Below are 19,854 nucleotides of genomic sequence, written 5' to 3'. Positions count from 1 at the left end.
AAGCTGGAGTGCAATGGCGTGATCTCTGCTCATCACAACTTTTGCCTCCCGGTTCTAGGGATTCTCCTGCCTCAGCCTCCAGCTGTGATTACAGGAATGTGCCACCACATCTGGCTAATTTTTTATTTTTATTTATTTATTTATTTATTTTATTGTACTTTAGGTTCTGAGGTACATGTGCAGACCATGCAGGATTGTTGCATAGGTACAAACATGGCAATGTGGTTTGCTGCCTCCATCCCCGCATCATCTACATCTGGCTTTTCTCCCCATGTTATCCCTCCCTGACCTTCCTACCCCCCATGCAGTCCCTCCCTTGGCCCCCCTCAACAGACTCCAGTGTGTGATGCTCCCCTTCCTGTGTCCATGTGTTCTCATTGTTCAACACCCACCTATGAGTGAGAACACGTGGTGTTTGATTATCTGTTCTTGTGTCAGTTTGCTGAGAATTATGGTTTCCAGATTCATCTATGTCCCTACAAAGGACACAAACTCATCATTTTTTATGGCTGCATAGTATTCCATGGTGTATATGTGCCACATTTTCCTTGTCCAGTCTATCGTCGATGGGCATTTGGGTTGGTTCCAGGTCTTTGCTATTGTAAACAGTGCCTCTATGAACATATGTGTGCCTGTGTCTTTATAATAGGATAATTTGGAATCCTTTGGGTATATATCCAGTAATGGGATTGCTGGTCAAATGGAATTTCTATGTCTAGGTCCTTGAGGAATCGCCACACTGTCTTCCACAATGGTTGAACTAATTTACATTCCCACCAATGACGTAAAAGTCTTTGTGGTTTTGATTTGCATTTCTCTAATAATCAGTGATGATGAGCATTTTTTCATATGTTTGTTGGCCTCATATATGTCTTCTTTTGAAAAGTGTCTGTTTATATCTTTTGCTGACTTTTGGATGGGTTTGTTTGTTTTTTTCTTGTAAATCTGTTTTAGTTCTTTGTAGATTCTGGATATTAGCCCTTTGTCAGATGGGTAGATTGCAAAAATTTTTTTCCATTCTCTTGGTTGCTGGTTCACTCTAATGATTGTTTCTTTTGCTCTACAGAAGCTCTGGAGTTTAATTAGGTCCAATTTTTCTATTTTCACTATTGTTGCCAATGCTTTTGGTGTTTTAGTCATGAAGTCCTTGCCTATGCCTATGTCCTGAATGGTTTTGCCTAGGTTTTCTTCTAGGGTTTTTACAGTGTCTGATCTTATGTTTAAGTCTTTAATCCATCTGGAGTTAATTTTAGTGTAAGGTGTCTGGAAGGGATCTAGTTTCTGCTTTTTGCACACTGCTAGCCAGTTTTCCCAACACCATTAATTAAACAGGGAATCCTTTCCCCATTGCTTGTTTTTGTCAGGTTTGTCAAAGATAAGATGGTTGTAGATGTGTGGTGTTTCCTCCAGGGCCTCTGTTCTGTTCCATTGTTCTATATCTCTGTTTTGGTACCAGTACAATGCTGTTTTGATTACTGTAGCCTTGTAGTATAGTTTGAAATCAGGTAGCGTGATACCTCCAGCTTTGTTCTTTTTGCTTAGGATTGTCTTGGCTATGTGGGCTCTCTTTTGGTTCCATATGAAGTTGCCTGGCTAATTTTGTATTTTTAGTAGAGAAGTGATTTCTCCATATTGGTCAGGCTGGTGTCAATTTCCTCCTCAGGTGATTCACCAGACTTGGCCTCCCAAACTCCTGGAATTACAGGCATGCGCCACTGAGTTCTGCCCTTATATTCATTTGTTTAAGAAACTTCTTCTTGCTTTGGGTTATTTTGGACTACTTTTCTAGATTCTTGATGTGGGAACTGAGATTATTCATTTTTGATCTTTTCTCTTTTTCAGTGTATACATTTTGCACTATAAATAGCTCTTCAAAGCACTGCTTTAACTGTATGCCAAATATTTTGATATGTTGTATTTTCATTTTTCACTTGTTGAATACATTTTTTATTTTCCTTAGACATCTTTTTTGATCCATGGGTAATTTAAAAGTATGTTATTAATTTACCATGTATTTGGACTTGTACCAATTTTCTTTATGTTATTGATCTGGTTCAACTCCATCACTTTCAGAGAACACAGTCTGTATGGTTTCAATTCTTTAACATTTGTTGAGCTTCCTTTTATGGTCCAGGATACAATCTATGTTGGTAAATATCCCATGGACAGTTAAAAAATGTGTTTTGTGCTGTTTGGTGTGGTGGTCTGTAAATGTCTATTCGATCTAATTGGTGGATAGTTTTGTTGGGTTTCATTATGTTGCTGAGTTTTTGTACAGCTGTTTCATAAACTTTTCAAAGATGCTTTTGTGAATTCTCAAAGATGAACTGTGTATTTGTCTATTTCTCCTTTTGGTTCTGACCATCTTTGCTCTACTTGTTTGTAACTCAGTTGTTTGGTGCACACACGTTTAGAGTTGCTGTGTCTTCTTTCTGAATTAACACCTTTAGCATTATGTAGTGTTTCTGTTTGTCTCAGAATATTCTTTGTTCTCTGGATTTTATTGTATCTGATATTATAGCCATTTCTGCTTTGACAAATGTTTTTATGGTTTATTTTTTCCATTCTCCTATTGCGACTTTCTTCTATTTCAACCTTCCACTCTTGTAATATCTGCAGCAAGTTTCTTATAGGTAGCATATGGATGAGTCATTATTTTTCACTCTGACATTTGTCTTTTTATACAACTTACCTGTAATGCAATTATTAATATGTGAGCTCTTATAACTGCCATCTGCTTTCCATTTTCTTTTTTGTTTCCTTTTGGTTTTTTCCTGTTTTTTTTTTTTTTTTTTTTTGATGTGTTCCTTAAGCAATGTTTAGAATTCCATTTTTTAATCAGTCATTATTTGGTGTATCTCATTGGATAGTTTTTATGATTTTTCTATCCGTTAACATAACTTATAGTCTATTGGTGCTGAGATTTTACCAACTTGACTAAAGTGTAGAAGCTTTAACTCCTTTGTATCCCTTTCCACTCCTGCATTTATAATATGTATTTTTTATTTTCTCTACTTGCCTCAAAAATCACATCTGAAAATGTTGTAATTTTTGCCTCAACCATCAAATTAATTTAAAAAACTGAAGAAGTCTGTTGCATCTACCTATATTTTTACTCATTCTATTGTTTTTTTTCCTGAATGTCCAAGATTTCTCCCATTATCATTTCTATTCCAGTTCAAGCACTTCTTTTAGCCCGTGTTTTACAGTAAGTCATCTAGCATGAAATTATCTTGATTTTCCTTCCCCTAAGAATGTCATGGCTGGGCGTAGTGTCTCACGCCTTTAATCCCAGAAATTTGGGAGGCCAAGGCAGGCAGATCCCCTGAGCTCAGAAATTCGAGACCAGCCTGGGCAACATGACCAAACCCTGTCTCTGCCAAAAATACAAAAAAATTAGCCAGGCATGGGGGTGCATGTCAGTAATCCCAGCTACTCAGGAGGCTGAGGTGTGAGGATTACATGAGCCTGGGAGGCAGAGGCTTCAGTGAGCCATGTTCATGCCACTGCCCTCCAGTCTGGGTGACAGAGCCAGACTCCATCTAAAAAACAAAAAAGAAAAAGAAAAAAAGTTGTGATAAAACCTTCATTTTATAATAACATTTTTACTCAATATGCATTCTAGGTTAACATTCCTTCCTGCTATTAGGATATCTTGGGCCACTTCTGTCTCGTCTACATGATTACTAATGAGTAATCCACTATCAATTTATTTTCTCCTATGCATTAGATGTCATGTCTCTTTTGTTGCATAAATTTCTGTAAATTTATCTTTGTTTGGGTAGGAGCAGGTTCTTGAATTTTTACGTTTAAAACTTTGTCCAAATTTGGAAAATAGTCAATCTTCCTTCAAACACTCTAAGGGCATCACCCATTGGTCATCTCCCTATGACTGCAGTGACACAAATTTCATATCTTATATTATAGTCTTACAGATTTATCAGCATAAAATCATACTAAATATTATGAATGATTTTACAAAAAAAATTATGTGTAATGGATACACAATGTACAATGTACTGAAGCTGACAAAAACATAAAATATGAAGAGTTCCACATCTCTTAGAGAAAGTAAGCCCATTCTATAAAGCTTTCCCAAGAAAAATCCCCAGGTTCATCTAGCTTCAGTAACTATTTAAAAATATTTAAGGAACATAATTTATATAAACTTCAGCCCTAGGCACCCAATGTGCTGCTCCTTGTGTCTATATATTTACCTCTTCTAGGTATTTCAAGTAAATGAAATCATACGACATGTAATCTCTTGTGTTCGGTTTCCTTCACTTAGTTAACACTGTTGAAGTTCACCAGTTTTCTAGTATGTATCATGCTTTTTTTCCTTTTCTTTTATGTATTAAAATTTATTTTCTCTTTTTTCATTTGTGTAAATTTATAAGGTACAGGTGTAGTTTTGTTGCATGCGTAGACTGCATAGTGGTAAGTCAGTGTTTCTACAGTATCCATCACTGAAATCACATACCTTGTACCCATTAAGTAATCTCTCATTATCCGGAGTGCAAGGGTTGAAACTTGCCTTGGGAAAACTACCCTCATGTTCATGGGATCTCCCCTGCCAGATAAGTCTATTTTTGTTCCTTTTTTATTGTTGAATGATATTGCTTTGCATGGATGTAGTATCATGTTGTTTCTTCATTTACTAACTGAAGGATATCTGGATTGATCTCAGTTTGGGCCAACTATGGCGAAGGCTGTTCTGAACACATGAACACATGTGTTTGTGAGGACATATGTTTCTATATCTCTTAGGTAGACTCCAAGGAGTAAAATTGCTGGGTCATATGGAAAATATATGTTAGGTTTTTTTTTTTTTTTTTTTTTTGAGAGGGAGTCTCCCTCTGTCACCAGTAAGGAGTGCAGTGGCACGATCACCATGCACTGCAATCCCTGCCCCTCCTGGGTTCAAGTGATTCTCCTGCTTCAGCCTCCCGAATAGCTGTGACTACAGATGCATACACCATGCCTTGCCAGTTTTTGTATTTTTAGTAGAGACGGGGTTTCATCATGTTGGTAAGGATGGTCTCGAGCTCCTGACCTCCTGATCTACCTGCCTTGGCCTCCAAAAGTGCTGAAATTACAGGCGTGAGCCACTGGGCCCAGTCACATATGTTAAACTTTTTAAGAAATTGCCAAATGTCCAGGTATTTGTAAAATCACACACTCCAATTAGCAACACATAACGGTTAAGAAAATCTGTTTGCTTTCAGCTGTAATTATGATGATGATAGTATTAGAAATAACATATGTCTTCATAATTTTATATTTTCTCTTTATATTTCAATTGTTACTTTTTTCAGGATCCATTTAGTGAAAGAAATGAGCTTGGAATACAACTTACCCAAAACTGAAACTAAATTTCAACTCCTTCTGTTTCTAATTCTAGACTCTGTTTTATTAGCATATTTAATTTAATAAATATCAGTAACAATGTATTTGTTTTAAAAAATGTGTACTATATTATTTTAGAAAATGTATACTATATTTTAGACCTTATAGAGCTAGTTATTTCTTCTTTTATCCAAAAATTTTTCTGGAAAATGTATTTACCTCATAAAATAACATGTCAGCATACTTAATTGAGTTCTAAAAACAATCCTTTTTGCTTACTTTTTGATTTTTTTGTAATTTGGGTTAATGGCTGAAATTTAATACTCTTTCTCTATATATAGAGAGAGAAATTTAATTCTCTTTCTCTCTCTCTCTCTCTCTATATATATATATATACCCAAAACTTTGAATTGAGAATGAATATCAGGAGTCTCTAGGCCTTCATATAGAATTTAACTACAAATACTAACAACCTGATAGTACCACAATCTATCATTTCCCTACCCTGAAATCAATCTCTCCTACTCCATCCACCATTTCTTTATTTTTTTTAAATATATGATTTTGCTCCTTTTCTTCCCTGTGCATCAGGCCCAGTCTACAAAGGTTGAATCCTGGCTTGTCTGAGCCCATGTGATCCCACGGTCATTCCAATGTGTGAGAAAGTGGGTACAGGGAACACTCTGGAAACAGTTTAGTTGCTCCTTATAAAGGCACACAGGAAAAAGTAGTATCTTTTTCCTGCCTTTGGGAGTTGTTGTGAAAGAAGAAGAAACCTAAGGCTGCTGCAGGGGTCCTCTTGCCATCTCAGGAAAGCTGAGGTGCTGTGTGTTATAGAGAGATGAGCTATGAAGTTCCAGGATCACTGGTGATGACAATGGCCTGCTGAGTTGAGCAGCCTTAGATCTATGGGCTATGTGAGATAATGGGTTAAAGAAAAATAAAACCTGCTAGATCGGATTTCCTGCTATAAACAGCAGAAGGCATTTTCATTGAAATATTCATCCCACACATTTTAATTCTACCTTATAATTCCACAGTACAAGTCTCATATAAAATGAGACAAATCATTTCCCCAACTTAGGAAACAAGGCCTATTTGTTCTGACTCTGGGATCAAATGGAACAGACATAATTATCAGCTTAATATACTCCTATAGAATTTATATGTACTTGTACTGCTGTGTATGTACAAGTAACATATAACTAAAAATAAAATATGCTTAAAATACTGATGATAGTAGCACTAGGTCTTGGTAATTTATATGCATAAAATAAACATCAAGTTTGATTGAAAATAAAGTAACAGTTGTCTCTGACAGTAGAAAAATTATGCTCAAATGATTATTACTTTGAAATAAACTTTTGAATTGAGGATGTACTTTTAGACTGAACACATTTGAAACTGATTTTCAGAACACAACGAAGAACCCTCCATCTTCTAAATTTGTCTTTCTCTGAAATCTGTACAAGTCCTTTGAGAAGATGATATTATTGATATTATTGAAGGCTCTGGAATAAAAAACTATATACTAATTTACAGTTATAGATGCATGATATTGTGGATGGGGTTAAGAAAGAGTTCTGACTGACTTGCTGGCTGGTCTCTCATCTCATGTTTGCCAACTTTGTTTCAGTTGTGATAGTCTGTTCTCAGTTTTCATGCACTGCCTTTTTAAACATTGGGTTTACTTTTTTAATTGACAGGTAAAAACTGTATAGTAGCTTCATGTTGTACAGCAAGAAGTATTGATATATGCCTATAGGGTGGAATGTCTAAATCAAGTTATTTAACATATGTATCACCTCACATACTTATGACATATACATGAAAACCATTATTCTACTGGGAAATAATCTTCTCTTTTCCTTTATTCTTTTTTTTTTTTTTTGAGACAGAGTCTGGCTCTGTCACCAGGCTAGAGTGCAGTGGTGCCTTCTCGGCTCACTGCAACATCTGACTCACTGGTTCAAGTGATTCTCCTGCCTTAGCTTTCTGAGTAGCTGGGATTACAGGGATGCACCATCACGAACAGCTAATTTTTGTATTTTTAGTAGAGACATGGTTCCAACAAATTGGCCAACATGGTCTCGATATTCTGATCTCAATTTCTGCCCACATCAGCCTCTCAAAGCACTGGGATTACAGGCCTGAGTCACCAAGCTTGGCCTTTCCTTCTTCTTTTATGTTTTTTTCCTGGGAGTCAAATAGATTGCACCATTTTTAACTCCATGTTAGAGAAAAATTTAATAATGTAATGTGTTTGTGCACAGGATGAGTACAGTTTCATAGGAGGCATGAAGGGTTAGGTAAAGGGGAACATAAAAGCTGAAGATGAGGAAATGCCATCAATGCTGGGACTTCAGGCCAAGGGCAGGAACTGAGGAAGCCACAAGGGAGGACATTTCTGCAGAGTTGCTGATCCAGTAGCAACCAGGTCCTGAGAAAGCTCATTCTTGTGGAAGAATAAGAGCCAAGTGGGAAAGCTTTTCATCCTACAAAGCTGGGAGAGAAGGTTCTTCCTTGAATGTGGTCATCTTCCCTTCAGCTCAGGAGTCCTGCAGAGACAGAGGAAAGTGTTGTGTTCAGACCTGGCTCTACAACAGCTTCTTTTCACCTCTTTCAAGGGCTCAGATGAGAGCTCTGCATGAAGCAGAAAAACAAGTTCCTAAGTCTCCCTGAGCCAATACCTGCAGAGCACAGGCCTTTTCTAAGTGGAGAGGAGGAGTTTTGGTGTAAATTGCCTGATCAGAAATTTGGATTCAGTTTTTTCTATGATTTGTGTCTCAAGCCTTATCACCTCTACCATCATTCTAGGGAAACTGACTGTTTCTAAAAGAGGATAAAAGGTATTACCTGTTGGCTGAAGTCCAGAGTGTCCTGGGAAAAAGAGGAAAAGATATACACTTAAAAGATATGGAAGCAAATCTGTCTCCAACACAATGTTCCAGCCCCAGATCTCCCACCTGAGATTTCTCTAACACCACAACCCACACCAACCAGGGCAGAGAGGATCAGAAACAGACCATGGGACCCTCGAAGCGTGAAGCATCTGTCACAGGATCCAGTGTAATTACATTAGACTTAGTGGCTCTCTTTATTCCAGGATCTCAAACCAAGGACCCCTACTTGTTAATCTTCCTCATAACTCTGCAGGCCACTAGGTACTATGCTTTCACATGGTAACCATGCCCTGATGATTTCTGGATTAGCAAGACATTGGAGGTCATTTGGGGAAAGAAAGGCTTTATCCAGACCCACTTATATACTGAGAACTAACCTCAGCAAAGCCATAGTTCCTCCTCCAGAAAAGCCTATGGAGAGAGCCAGCTACCAAAGCCTCCTCACCTTTCTGATTCCTGAAGTAGATGAACAGACCTGCCCCAAGGAAGAGCAGGCCCAGCACAAAGCCCCCGACTCCACTCAGCATCTTGCTCTGTGCAGATTCAGACTGTGCTCCTGAGAGAGGAAGCCAGGTTTAGTGATTTTTATCCCAAATTGAATCTCTTTAATTGAGACCCTGAGATTTAGAGCTTTGAACATGCAGAAGAAGACTGCAGTGCCAGAATTAAAATATCTGGCCATTTCTGGAGACTAAAAGGTTTTCAAATCACACTGAATGGTTACAAGGTTTAGGCGTCAAACTCATTCAAATATTACAGCCTTGATGTAAGGCATGACTTCACCACCTGATCAACAGAAAGCCTGAGACTCAATGAAGTTAAGTACTTTGTGTAGAGTGACAGCGCTCATAAAGGCAGAGCTGAGATTGGACTCCCCTCATGTCAGGAAGGCCCCTACAGTTCCCCTCTTCTCAGATAAATAAAAACAACAACAACAACAACAACAAAAACTCACAGCAAGAGCACCAGAAACATAGTCTCAGGGGCAGGGCCAGGAGCCCAGAGAGAGAAGGTGACTCTGTCTGTGACATCATGGGGCGGTTCAAAAGAGGGACACACTCCTGCCTGGCAGGCATGACTGCTTCCCATTGGCTACACATATTTCTGGAAACTATTACAGGGCTCCCCCCAGTGACCTGTGCTGATGGAGATTGGAACATGGAGCAAATGAAAATCCGATGTGGGAGAGGAGAATCCTGACACTCAGGGAATAGCAAAGTCCCCTTCCTGGTGGGTGAGAAATTCATGAAGTCAGAAAGCTGCTCACTCCATTGCACTGTGATAGGGGTCGTCACACTTGGGTGCTCCACTTGGCAGGTGTAAACCTCTCCACTCTGAGGAACTGTTTCCAGCATCACCAGGGTCTGGAAGGTCCAGTCTCCATTGTGGATCAGGCCTGTGGACACCACCCCAGCCTTCTCTTCCTGGTTGTTCCGGAACCACCTGACTTCAATGCTGCCTGGATAGAAACCACTCACAGAGCAGACCAGGAGGTTGTGGTGCTGCAGGGGCTGGGTCTTTGCAGGATACACAGTCACCTTAGGTTGGACTACGAGAAAAAAAGGGAGAGGGAATGAGTCAGGAAGACAGAGCAAGTCTCCTTGTTTGGCTGTTTGTCTGCTTCTCTGTAAACCCAGGCTCTGGCCTTGACCAGGCCATGTGGCCTCACAGTGTCAGCAGCCTGGAATTTAATCTTTATAGGGGGGACATTAGATTTGAGAGAAGTTGTGAAAAATTGTGTTTGTTTCTTCATAGCTTGAAATTGGCATGCATTATCAAATTGTTTACACATCTTTGAAAGTACAGAGTGTATTAATAAAAATTGATTTAAGAGCCAGGTTGCCTGGTTCAAATCCAAGGTCTGCCTTTTACTGGTTGATTCTGGAAGAGATTTTCAATTCATCTGTGTCTCAACTTTCTCACCTATAATGGAGGATAATTATACTAATTCACCTCTTGGGGTTTTATGGGATTAATGCACATCAATATATAAAACAATGACTGAAGACAGCCTTCAATGTTTAGGTCAGAAAGCTTCTCACTCCATTCCACTGTGAGAGGGCTCACCACACTTGGGTGCTCCACCTGGCACCTGTTTATCATCCTTGTACACCTGGAGAGAGAAATATGATTTAAAGCAATGTGGATAGATAAAGGGACAGAGTAAGGTACATGAGGAAACTGAGGATGAATGTTTAGGAATCCTACTGCCATGCACTCATATGTTAGAACACCACAGAAATGGTTCTGACCCTGGGAAGATGAGACAGACAGAACTGATTCTCTAAATCTTTAAGTTCCTAGAAAAGCGTGAGTCCTAAAGCAGAGAGAAGGACGAAGGAAAGTCATTTTGGTTTTGAAAGCTCTTACATTTACGTGTAGCCGATCAGTGCATCTCCCGTGCAAAACAAGCATAACTATTACAGACCTGTCATTGTAAAGTGATTTTTCTTTCCAGAATGACATTTGGGTCAAGTCAGGATCTGGGACTCATTAGTTGGGGTGCTTATGCCTAGGAAAATCCTGACACGAGCAGACTCTCAATAAACACAATTTTTTTTAAGAAGGAAGCAGAAATCTGGAGACAATACCATGAAAAGGTAGATTTAAGATGGATTGTAAATCATTAATCCAAATTTTGCAATATGTTTTATTAAATAAAAATGTTCAAATTCTTAACATGGAAAACAATTTTCAAAATCAACATACAAACCACAAAACGGAGAAAATGCTGATTCAAATATCAATAAAGTGTTACTAGTCTTACAGTACAAAGAATTCAGAAAATCACTGAGAAAAATACTAAGCCCTGGAGATAACAGACAACAGATCATTGTCCATTAGCTCCCAAATACAGCAGGGAAATCTTAGAGCAGTCATTATAACTGGGCAATCAATAGGTCAAAATAATTCAAAAGAACTACAAATTACAAAAATATAAATTAAAAATTAACCAGAAACATACATTTTCAATTTTGTTCAGTGTCAAAATAAAGGTCACCAAAGGGAAAGTGAAGTAAGTTGTGTCACAACTATTAGAACAAGCCGGGCGCAGTGGCTCACGCCTGTAATCCCAGCACTTTAAGAGGCCAAGGCGGGGAGATCAGGAGGTGAGGAGTTTGAGAACAGCCTGGCCAACACGGTGAAACCCTGCCTCTAGTAAAAGTATTAATTTAGCTGGGAGTGGTGGCAAGCGCCTGTAGTGCCAGCTACTCATGAGGCTGAGGCAAGAGAATCGCCTGAACCTGGCAGGCAGAGGTTGCAGTGAGCCAAGATTGTGCCACTGCACTCCTGCCTGGTGGAATTAGTAGGAAACTATTAGTATTATAATAAAATAGTAACAGTGTTTTACTCTTCTTTTTTTTCCACTCTGTCGCTGAGACTGGAGGGGTAGTAGTGCAATCTTGGCTCACTGCAACCTCCCACTCCCGGGTTCAAGCGCTTCTCCTGCCTGTCTCCTGAGTAGTAGGGACTACAGGTATGCCACTATGCCCAGCTAATTTTTGTATTTTTAGTAGAGATGGGGTTTCACCATGTTGGCCAGGATGGTCTCGATCTCTTGAGCTCATGATCCATGAGACTCGGCCTCCCAAGCTGCTGGGATTACAGGCTGAGCCACCCGCGCCCGGCCAGTAAAAATGTATTAAAACTTTACTCAACGTATTAGTTTCACAGTCATTTCAACCATGTAAAAATATACACACTAAGAAAACAAAACAAAAAAAAAAATAGTAAAAAATTTAGATCTAAAGAAGCTTCAGAGGTGCCTCAGAGGTATCCTCAGTTCCCCTAGAAATCAATCTAATGCTTTTAAAAACAAACACCGCACACTTTGATTTCAGAGACTGCATGAAGGGTGTGTGCAGGGACAGTCTGGAACTGGCCTCCTCACACTATCCCAGACCTTCCACACCCCTCAGCTCTCCTCCCCTAAACCCTCACCCCAGCCACACACACCTCACATTTCCCTTCCTGCATCTCTAAGGACCCAGGACAATCCAGGTCTCCTCCCTCTCCACCCCTGCACCCGCCTCCCATGTCACCTCCTCACAGAGGCCTCCAAGGGTAAGAAGAAGCCCCCTCCTGCCTCCCCTCTCACAACAGCCACACACACAAATCCACACTCTACACACACACCTGTGCCCTCAGAGCTCCCTGCTCAGGATGGAGAGGATACTGAACTCTCACAGATGGCGCTCTCTCTCGCTCTGTCTCTCTCTCTGTGTCTCTCTCTCAGTCTCTATGTTTCTCTCAGTCTCTCTCTGTCTCGTCTTTCAGTCTCTATCTCTCAGTCTCTCTCAGTCTCTCTCTCAGTCTCTCTCATTCTCTCTCTCTCTCAGTCTCTCTCAGTCTCTGTCTCTGATTGGCAGCTCACAGGGAGGCCCCGCCCCGCCGCGCTCACCTCTCCGCTGCACTGTGAAGCTCTCAAAAACCCCGTAGTTGTGTCTGCAGTAGGTGTCCACCGCGGCCCGCAGATACTCCAGGCGTTCCTTCAGGCTGTTCCAGTACTCGGCGTCAGGCCGCCCCAGCTCCGTCACCGCCCGGAACTCCCCCACGTCGCTGTCGAAGCGCGCATACTCCTCCTGGTTATAGAAGTATCTTTGCAGGAGCCGCACCCGCTCCGTCCCGTTGAGGAAATGACACTCACTCTTAGTCTGCTCCAAGAAACGTGCTGTGGGGACACGAAGGATCCGGTCACAGGGGCGGCCTCAGGGGAAGACACTGACAGCGACGCCGCCATCGGGTCTCCCTGGGCGGAGTGTGGGCTCTGGGAACCTTGACCGGCCCCACCCGCAACCCCCACCACGCGCAGCGCAGGGGCTCTTCTTCCGTCTTCTTGAGGGGGACGGGGACTGGGGGGCCAGGCGGGAAAACCTTCTCTGATCTCAAGTCTTTTGGAACCCCCTCCCTCCCTCCAGCCTGTTCTGGAGACCTCCAAGCAGGAGCTGGAGGAGGATCCGCCCCGCCCCGCAGCCCGCGCAGCCTCCTCCTGGGAGGCTCCACCCAAAGACACTCTCTGCTCCTTCTCTCATCCCACAGTCTTCACCTGTTCCTTCCACAGCCCCCACCGCGTTCACCCTGTGAACACTTCCTTAGTGACGACCTTGTGCCAGGCCTGCGCTGCCTCTAGGAATCCAAACAAGGGAAACACACCTCTCCACTCCTCTGGGGGAGCTTAAAGAGCAGTGAAGTGATGGCCAAAACCCAAACACACAGGAGCTTACACAGGAATGGGAAATGTCAGAAGTGTGGATTCTAGAGCAGAGAGTAATAGGATGATCTCAGTTACATCAGGGTGCCAGAGAAGGGCTCTCTGAAGAGTGACAGCTCAGATGTGACTTGACAGGTTAAGCAGGTGTGAGCCAGGGGGCAGAGGGAAGCCTGTGGGTCTGCCTGGACAAAACGGGAGGCACATTTCAGGTGTACAAAAGCTTGAATTGATGAACTTCTTCAAGAGACTAGAGCAAAGTTCACTAAAGCAGAGAGGCTGAGGGGAAGCAGAGTAAAAGATTAGAGTGGAGAAATCACAAGAAGCCAGGTATTTAAAAGCCTCGCGAGTGGTGTTAGGACTTTGGACTTATACTAAAGACAATGGGAAAGCATGGAAGAGTTTCAAGGAGAATAAAGCCATGATCCCTGTAAATGTCCACAAACCTTCCTTTGCACAAAGCTCAGAAATTCAGTTAAAAGGAATTTGTTCCCAAAGCTCACCTGGCAAATCTCATCTGACAAGCGTAAGGGTTCAAAGTGGTCTCAGAGCTCTTGTTGGTGACATGTGCTTCTATAGTTTCAATACATATAAACATACATGCATATATGTGTGTAAATATACACATACATAAACACTGTGCATATATTTTTGATGTTTTTCTCTTTTCTTTGAAGTGTGAAATTGACAAAAGTTACTTAAAAATAATCCTGTGGTTAAAAGTGAAATTAATAGATAGAAGGATTTTACATTGTGAATAACATCAAATATAGAATCAGTACAGAAATCAGAGGCATATCAGTGAAAAATAATTGCAGCAGCATCACTATTTGTGACTTAGAAGGGCAAATTGTTGGAAGTTAGTAGAGTGACGACCAACAACTCATGAAAATGTTGAAAAATATTGCAGAAGCCAAAAAATAAATATGAAGGTATTGAACTTGCGTTGACTAAATGGATTCAACAAGAAAGAGGTTGAATTTATGCAACTGTCTAGCTTTTTATAATGAAACAAGCAAAAATAAACCATAAAAAACTGAAATGGGTGGTGAGTGTATAAATGATGTGAGTCTAGAATTTTCCAGAAGAACACAGTGTGAACCAGTGCTCTCAGCCTCAGCACTACTGATATTTTGGACCCAATAAATTTTGTTGGTTATGGAGGTTGTTCTGAACATGGCAGGTTCTCTAGAAGTGTCCCTGGCTTCTGCTCATTAAATATCAGAAGAAACCCCTTTTGTGACAAGCAAAAATTGTTCGAAACATTGCCACATGTTCCCTAAGGGTGATGGGAGGGAAAGGAGAGGTGGTGAACTATCCCTGGGTAAGAACAAACCACAGGTGTGAACCATCTGAAGAAATCTGTGTTGAACAAGCCACTATTAGTTATGGAGCAGCTGAGAATTACATTGAAAAATATCTGTTGAAAATCTTGTTCCTACATAAAATGATTGTTTTATAGAATTCTGGTACCAATATAGTGCTAATTTTCCAGAAAATGAACTTGTTGAGAACCAAGATTTACTGATTTTTTTTGTTGGGGGGAGGCATTCCCAATCAATCACTAAATCATATCATTTATCTTTCATATCATCTTCTTTCTTAATTTCTCTGCCACTGGTCCACTAATTATCTGTAGTAATGAATCACAACCACAGCTACTTAATTCCCATTTAATGCCCCAGCTAATTCATTTCTTTCAGTCTCCCACTCCCAACAATACCAGCAGGCATCCAATTACCAGTTTTTGCCAGAGGTAGAACTGTCAGTTTTGTAGTCAAGTACCCCCAGAAAGGGAGAAACCAAGAAAATGACATTCCCATACAGACAATTTACAGAAAATGAGTAGGTCCTCAAACTTTGAGTAAGACCTTCTTCACAAAGCTCCCTTTGCCCTTTGGAAACAATGGCAGAGAGGAGTGCATCCTGGATCAAACAATGCCTGTCTTTTTATTCTTAAATTATCTAAGCACTCTCTTTAAAATTAAAAAATAAACATGCGTGAAGTCGCTGTCACTGTTTCTTACATGGTTTGCCCTATAATCCATGCTCATGTGTCCCACTTAGGGTTGACAGATTTGGCAAATAAAACCAGAGGATGCCCAGTTAAATCTGGATTGTCAATAAATTATGGTTGTGTATCTGAAATCAGATTTAACTATGAACCTGTATTTTATTTGGCAACCCTAGCTCAACTTGTTAGCGAAACATCAGAAGGAGTGATTTAATATTTCCTTGTGTTCTTCAACACATGCCATGATAGACATACAGAACTTTTAAAACGATAAGAGCTGAATGCTGCTTTCTCAAGTAGAGCTCCCTAAACATAGTAATTAAAGTTGGGTGAATCCATTTATTTCTTTTCCACCAACCTGATTTCTTTTCTGCATTGTATTATTATTCTCTAACATATTCTTCTTTGTCAAATGCTTATTGGGTTATTGTCTATCTCTTCTACTGTTGTGCAACTTCCATGATAATGGGGTCTCTGTCTTACTCAATTAGAATGACTTGAACCTAGAATAGAGCCCAGTAAATAGTAGCTGCTAAGAAAAATAAGTATCTCATGAATAAACCAGGGTTCTGGGTTCTGATCACTGTGGGAATCCTGGAAAGCAAGAATGGGCTCAAGCTCCAGCACTCCTTTATTTTGATGTCTCACTATACCCCTTCTCCTCCCTGTAAGAAATATAGGCAAACTTCTTTCTCCTCCTACTTGGAAGAATTCACAGATAAAGAAACAGTGATTTAAGAAAAAGGAAGTTTTTAAATTAAGATTCATCTCTTTTTGCCTGGGTGCAGTGTTTCACGCCTATCATGCTAGCACATTGGGAAGCCAATGCAGGAGGATTGCTTGAGTCCAGGAGTTTAAGACCACCTTAGGCAACATGGCAAAACCTTATCTCCACCAAAATTACAAAAATCAGCTGGGCATGGTTGCCTGCCAGTAGTCTCCACTACTCTGGAGGCTGAGGACGCAGGACTGCTTAAGCCTGGCAGGCAGAGGTTGCAGTGAGCCTGGATTGCACCACTGCACTACAGCCTGGGTGACAGAGCCAGGCCCTGCCACAAAAAAAAAAAAAAAAAAAAAAATCTCTTTCAATGGATCTTATAGTGCTAAGGGTCTTTGCAAGCTTTAGAGATTTCTGGAAATGATGACAACATATCTGGGGAAAAAGAGAGAGAAACCTGAGGAAGAGGTAAGCAGGCATGGTTAATTAAGGAAAGCTGAGGGCATGATGGGTGAACCTATGAAATTTAGAACAAGACACGAGTAAGACAATGAGTTCCCAGGATTTGCTCATTGACCTTCAGCCCTATGCCATGTGAACAATGTGCACATACTCTCTGTAACCCCACACAGAGTCTATAGTTAGAATATTATGAAATTTCTGATATTTGACTATTTTTGACTTACAAAACTAGAATTTCATATAATTTCTCCTGCATTTGTTGGATGTCTTTGTGTGGAGTCTAGTTAGAGCATGTAGGAGATGTAGGAGAAGCGAGTACAGAAAGGTTAAAAAAGATTCACAATAAACTCTAGCCTGGGCCAGGTTTTGAGAGGATGCCTTAAGTTCTTTAGGCACCAAAGAACACCCCATAGATGCTCTTTTTTATCTGTAGGGTGATTCCAAGTACTAAAGATCTCAGCTTCAACTCTAGGGATTGTTCCCCATAAGGAAGAAAGAGCACTAAGTATAACTTCTGTCGGAGAACCTACATACGCAACAGGGATACAAGCTTTACAAACATTGAAGGTCAGAAAGAAAAGAAAGGAGATAATGGAAAGGCCACTGGGCCCATCCTCACATATTAGGAAGAGGAGCCAACACCAAAGGTCCTGTCGAGGACATAACACAGGATTGTCTAGGACAGACCCACTGAATTTCCTTACTCCCACATGATTTTCAAAAAATCCCTACTTTTGTCTGACAAAAGTCACCATAATAAAGAGAAGTGCTGTATGGGGAAATTATTTTAGCATCCTTATTTCTAAATCCTCTAAAGACCCTGAGGAAATGTGATACAAAGGTTTTATTGGTGGTGATTTGAGAAGAAATGGCCTATACGAAGGCCCCTTACACAAGTCTCATGGAAAGGGCAAGTAGCCAAGCTCTTTTTGTGGTGGAAATAATTTGGGATCCAATGATAAAGATGGGGAATCTCTGAATAAAACATCACAACTTCTTAAGGGACATGGCCTGGGCACAATGTTAACAAAACTCCCTATTTTCCCCACCCCATAGAAGCTCAGCACCCACAATGTGCACTTACGTCGGGTGTCCCCAGCCAAAGCCAGTGAGGTGCTCAACAGCATCAGTGTCACTGTCAGCGCTGCCACGCAGGAGTCTCCAGGGAGCCTCAGACACACCATGCTGGAGAACAGGACAGGATCAGGTGTCAGAGAAGCAGACAAGTCTCGCTCAGGGAGAACTATGACCCTCCTCTACCCACATTTCAAATTATAGGGAGGAAGTTACTGATTTCCTTGGTCCTGGATTGGGTCATCTCGTGTTGGAGAACCAATCAGCATCTGAGTTAAGCAGCATCATCAGTTGCTGATCAGAGATGCTTTCTGAAGGTCCTCTTCTCAAACAGAATTTCTTTCTTTAAAGGGGTGTTTTAATTTAGTTTTTGAAAGGTTTGATCCATTTGTACATAAAACACTTTAATTGGGTCCCTATTTTGAGACGGCTCTGTGCTGGTCAGTGATGTGTTCACAAGTTTGAGCCTTGTAAAAGTATTCATTTCCCACTTGGCAACAGAAGTATTTGCAGGAGTGAGAGTGTTTAGAAGTAGAAGAGATGGAGGGAACATGTTTGCAAATCCGGAGACCTTTAATCTGGTCCTTATTGCACTATATCTTAATGTTGTAGATTTGGGAAAATTACTTCATGCCTAACAGTTGAAATGAAGGGACCGTGACCTTTCAGGTCTTTCAATAGTGGAAAAATCTGTGATTCTATGGACGTCTCAAGGAGCAGCAGCCCCAGGTATCTGATGATATGACAGAATGACAGCTATTGACTGGAAAGTATAATCTGTACCTATTTACAGATCAGAATGTCTTTATTAAGTTAAGAAATAGTAAAAGTTTGTGAATAATTTAATCTGAGTAAAAAAGGTTTTTGCAGGTGTGTCTCCTGATGCTGCCCCAAATTTAGTGGCACCTCCAGCACACACAGAGGCAAGGGGCTTGCAGGGGCACCTATGTGCAATGGATGGTCTGTAGGTGCCTTTGTATAGCACTTACCCTAACAATGTGACAAGGTCAACTGTGCAACCAAAGCATTCAGGGGTCTGAGAGATCAAGCAAGAACTCAAGGTCAGCTGTTGACAGAATGACTTTGCTTTAAAATAACTAATATTCTCTTTTTTTAAATTATGTATTTATTTATATATTTTTTAGAGACAGAGTCTCCCTCTGCCATCCAGGCTGGAGTGCAGTGGCACAATCTCGGCTCACTGTAACCTCTGCCTCCTGGGTTCTAGCAATTCTCCTGCCTGAGCCTCCCAAGTAGTTGAGACTATTGGCGCCCACCGCCACACCTGGCTAATTTTTTTGACTTTAGTAGACATGGGGTTTCACCATGTTGCCCAGGCTGGTCTCGAACTCCTGAGCTCAGGCAATCCACCCTTCTAGGCCTCCCAAAAATGCTAGGATTACAGGAGTGGGCCACCATGCCCAGATTAAAATAATATTTTATGTGCAGTATGTTCAATCTCTTATTCCTGGTTCCCATTATGACTTCCTCATTTGATTGAGGCTATGTCCCTTTACTATTCCACTTCTCTTGTTTTATCCTAAGGGAAGATATAAGAAGAATTTGCTAACTAATACATTACAGAATGTTCAGGAAACAAATCCCTAGGGAAAAATCTATGAATTACATCTTTGATGTAATCATATAATTTTAAACATGTAATTCTACATTTAGAAAATTATTATGTTTTTACATTAATATAAAGGTAGCATCTGAGATTCAGAATGGACTTCAAAGTACAACTATACATATAAAGTTCTGCATGAATTCAAACTCCACCACAGTTCTGATAGGCACTCACTCCATAAGTGCCTTAGTGTTTCCAAGGGCAGGATTCTTACCATGCTGCAATAAACATGACTAATATTCGTTGAGCAATTTTTGAACATTTTGCATTGTACTCAAAATTGTACCAAAAGATTTCCATACATCATATTTTTATTCAGTTCTCACATTATTTCAGTGAGGGAAATACCCTTTTCATCTCTACAAGTGGAGATAATAAAATAATGGAGATAATTTTTGCAAGGGTATAAGGCTAGTAAATAGTAAACTTCTGATTGAACTGAATTATTATATATGTGATTCCAAACCTCTCAAGTTCAGCCATTGTATTATACTACCTCAC

At 40.5% G+C, this 19,854-nt stretch overlaps 1 protein-coding gene across 1 annotated transcript; it reads right to left on the bottom strand.

Annotated features, from left to right (window-relative positions):
* Nucleotides 1-7,574: 7,574 nt before the first annotated feature.
* Nucleotides 7,575-17,920, bottom strand: DRB (HLA class II histocompatibility antigen, DRB1 beta chain). Its single transcript, XM_012440688.3, has 6 exons — nt 17,737-17,920; nt 12,652-12,921; nt 9,517-9,798; nt 8,695-8,805; nt 8,203-8,226; nt 7,575-7,904 (listed from the first exon to the last, which is right to left on the bottom strand). Exons 1-6 carry the CDS (start codon nt 17,834-17,836, stop codon nt 7,891-7,893), a joined length of 801 nt encoding a protein of 266 aa, XP_012296111.2. The 5' UTR covers nt 17,837-17,920; the 3' UTR covers nt 7,575-7,890.
* Nucleotides 17,921-19,854: the final 1,934 nt, after the last annotated feature.

This window comes from Aotus nancymaae, unplaced genomic scaffold, assembly GCF_030222135.1.
Source record: "Aotus nancymaae isolate 86718 unplaced genomic scaffold, 86718_ANA_hifiasm-v0.15.2.pri h1tg000040l, whole genome shotgun sequence".
NCBI lineage: Eukaryota > Metazoa > Chordata > Mammalia > Primates > Aotidae > Aotus > Aotus nancymaae.
This window is presented reverse-complemented; position numbering and strand designations above follow the sequence as displayed.

Coding starts and splice junctions, on each gene's coding strand:
- DRB (XM_012440688.3), bottom strand. CDS start 17,836: ATGGTGTGTCTGAGGCTCCCTGGAGACTCCTGCGTGGCAGCGCTGACA. Junction 12,922..17,736: donor TTTGGCTGGGGACACCCGAC/GTAAGTGCACAT, acceptor GTGTCCCCACAG/CACGTTTCTTGGAGCAGACT. Junction 8,227..8,694: donor CTACTTCAGGAATCAGAAAG/GTGAGGAGGCTT, acceptor TCTTTTTCCCAG/GACACTCTGGACTTCAGCCA.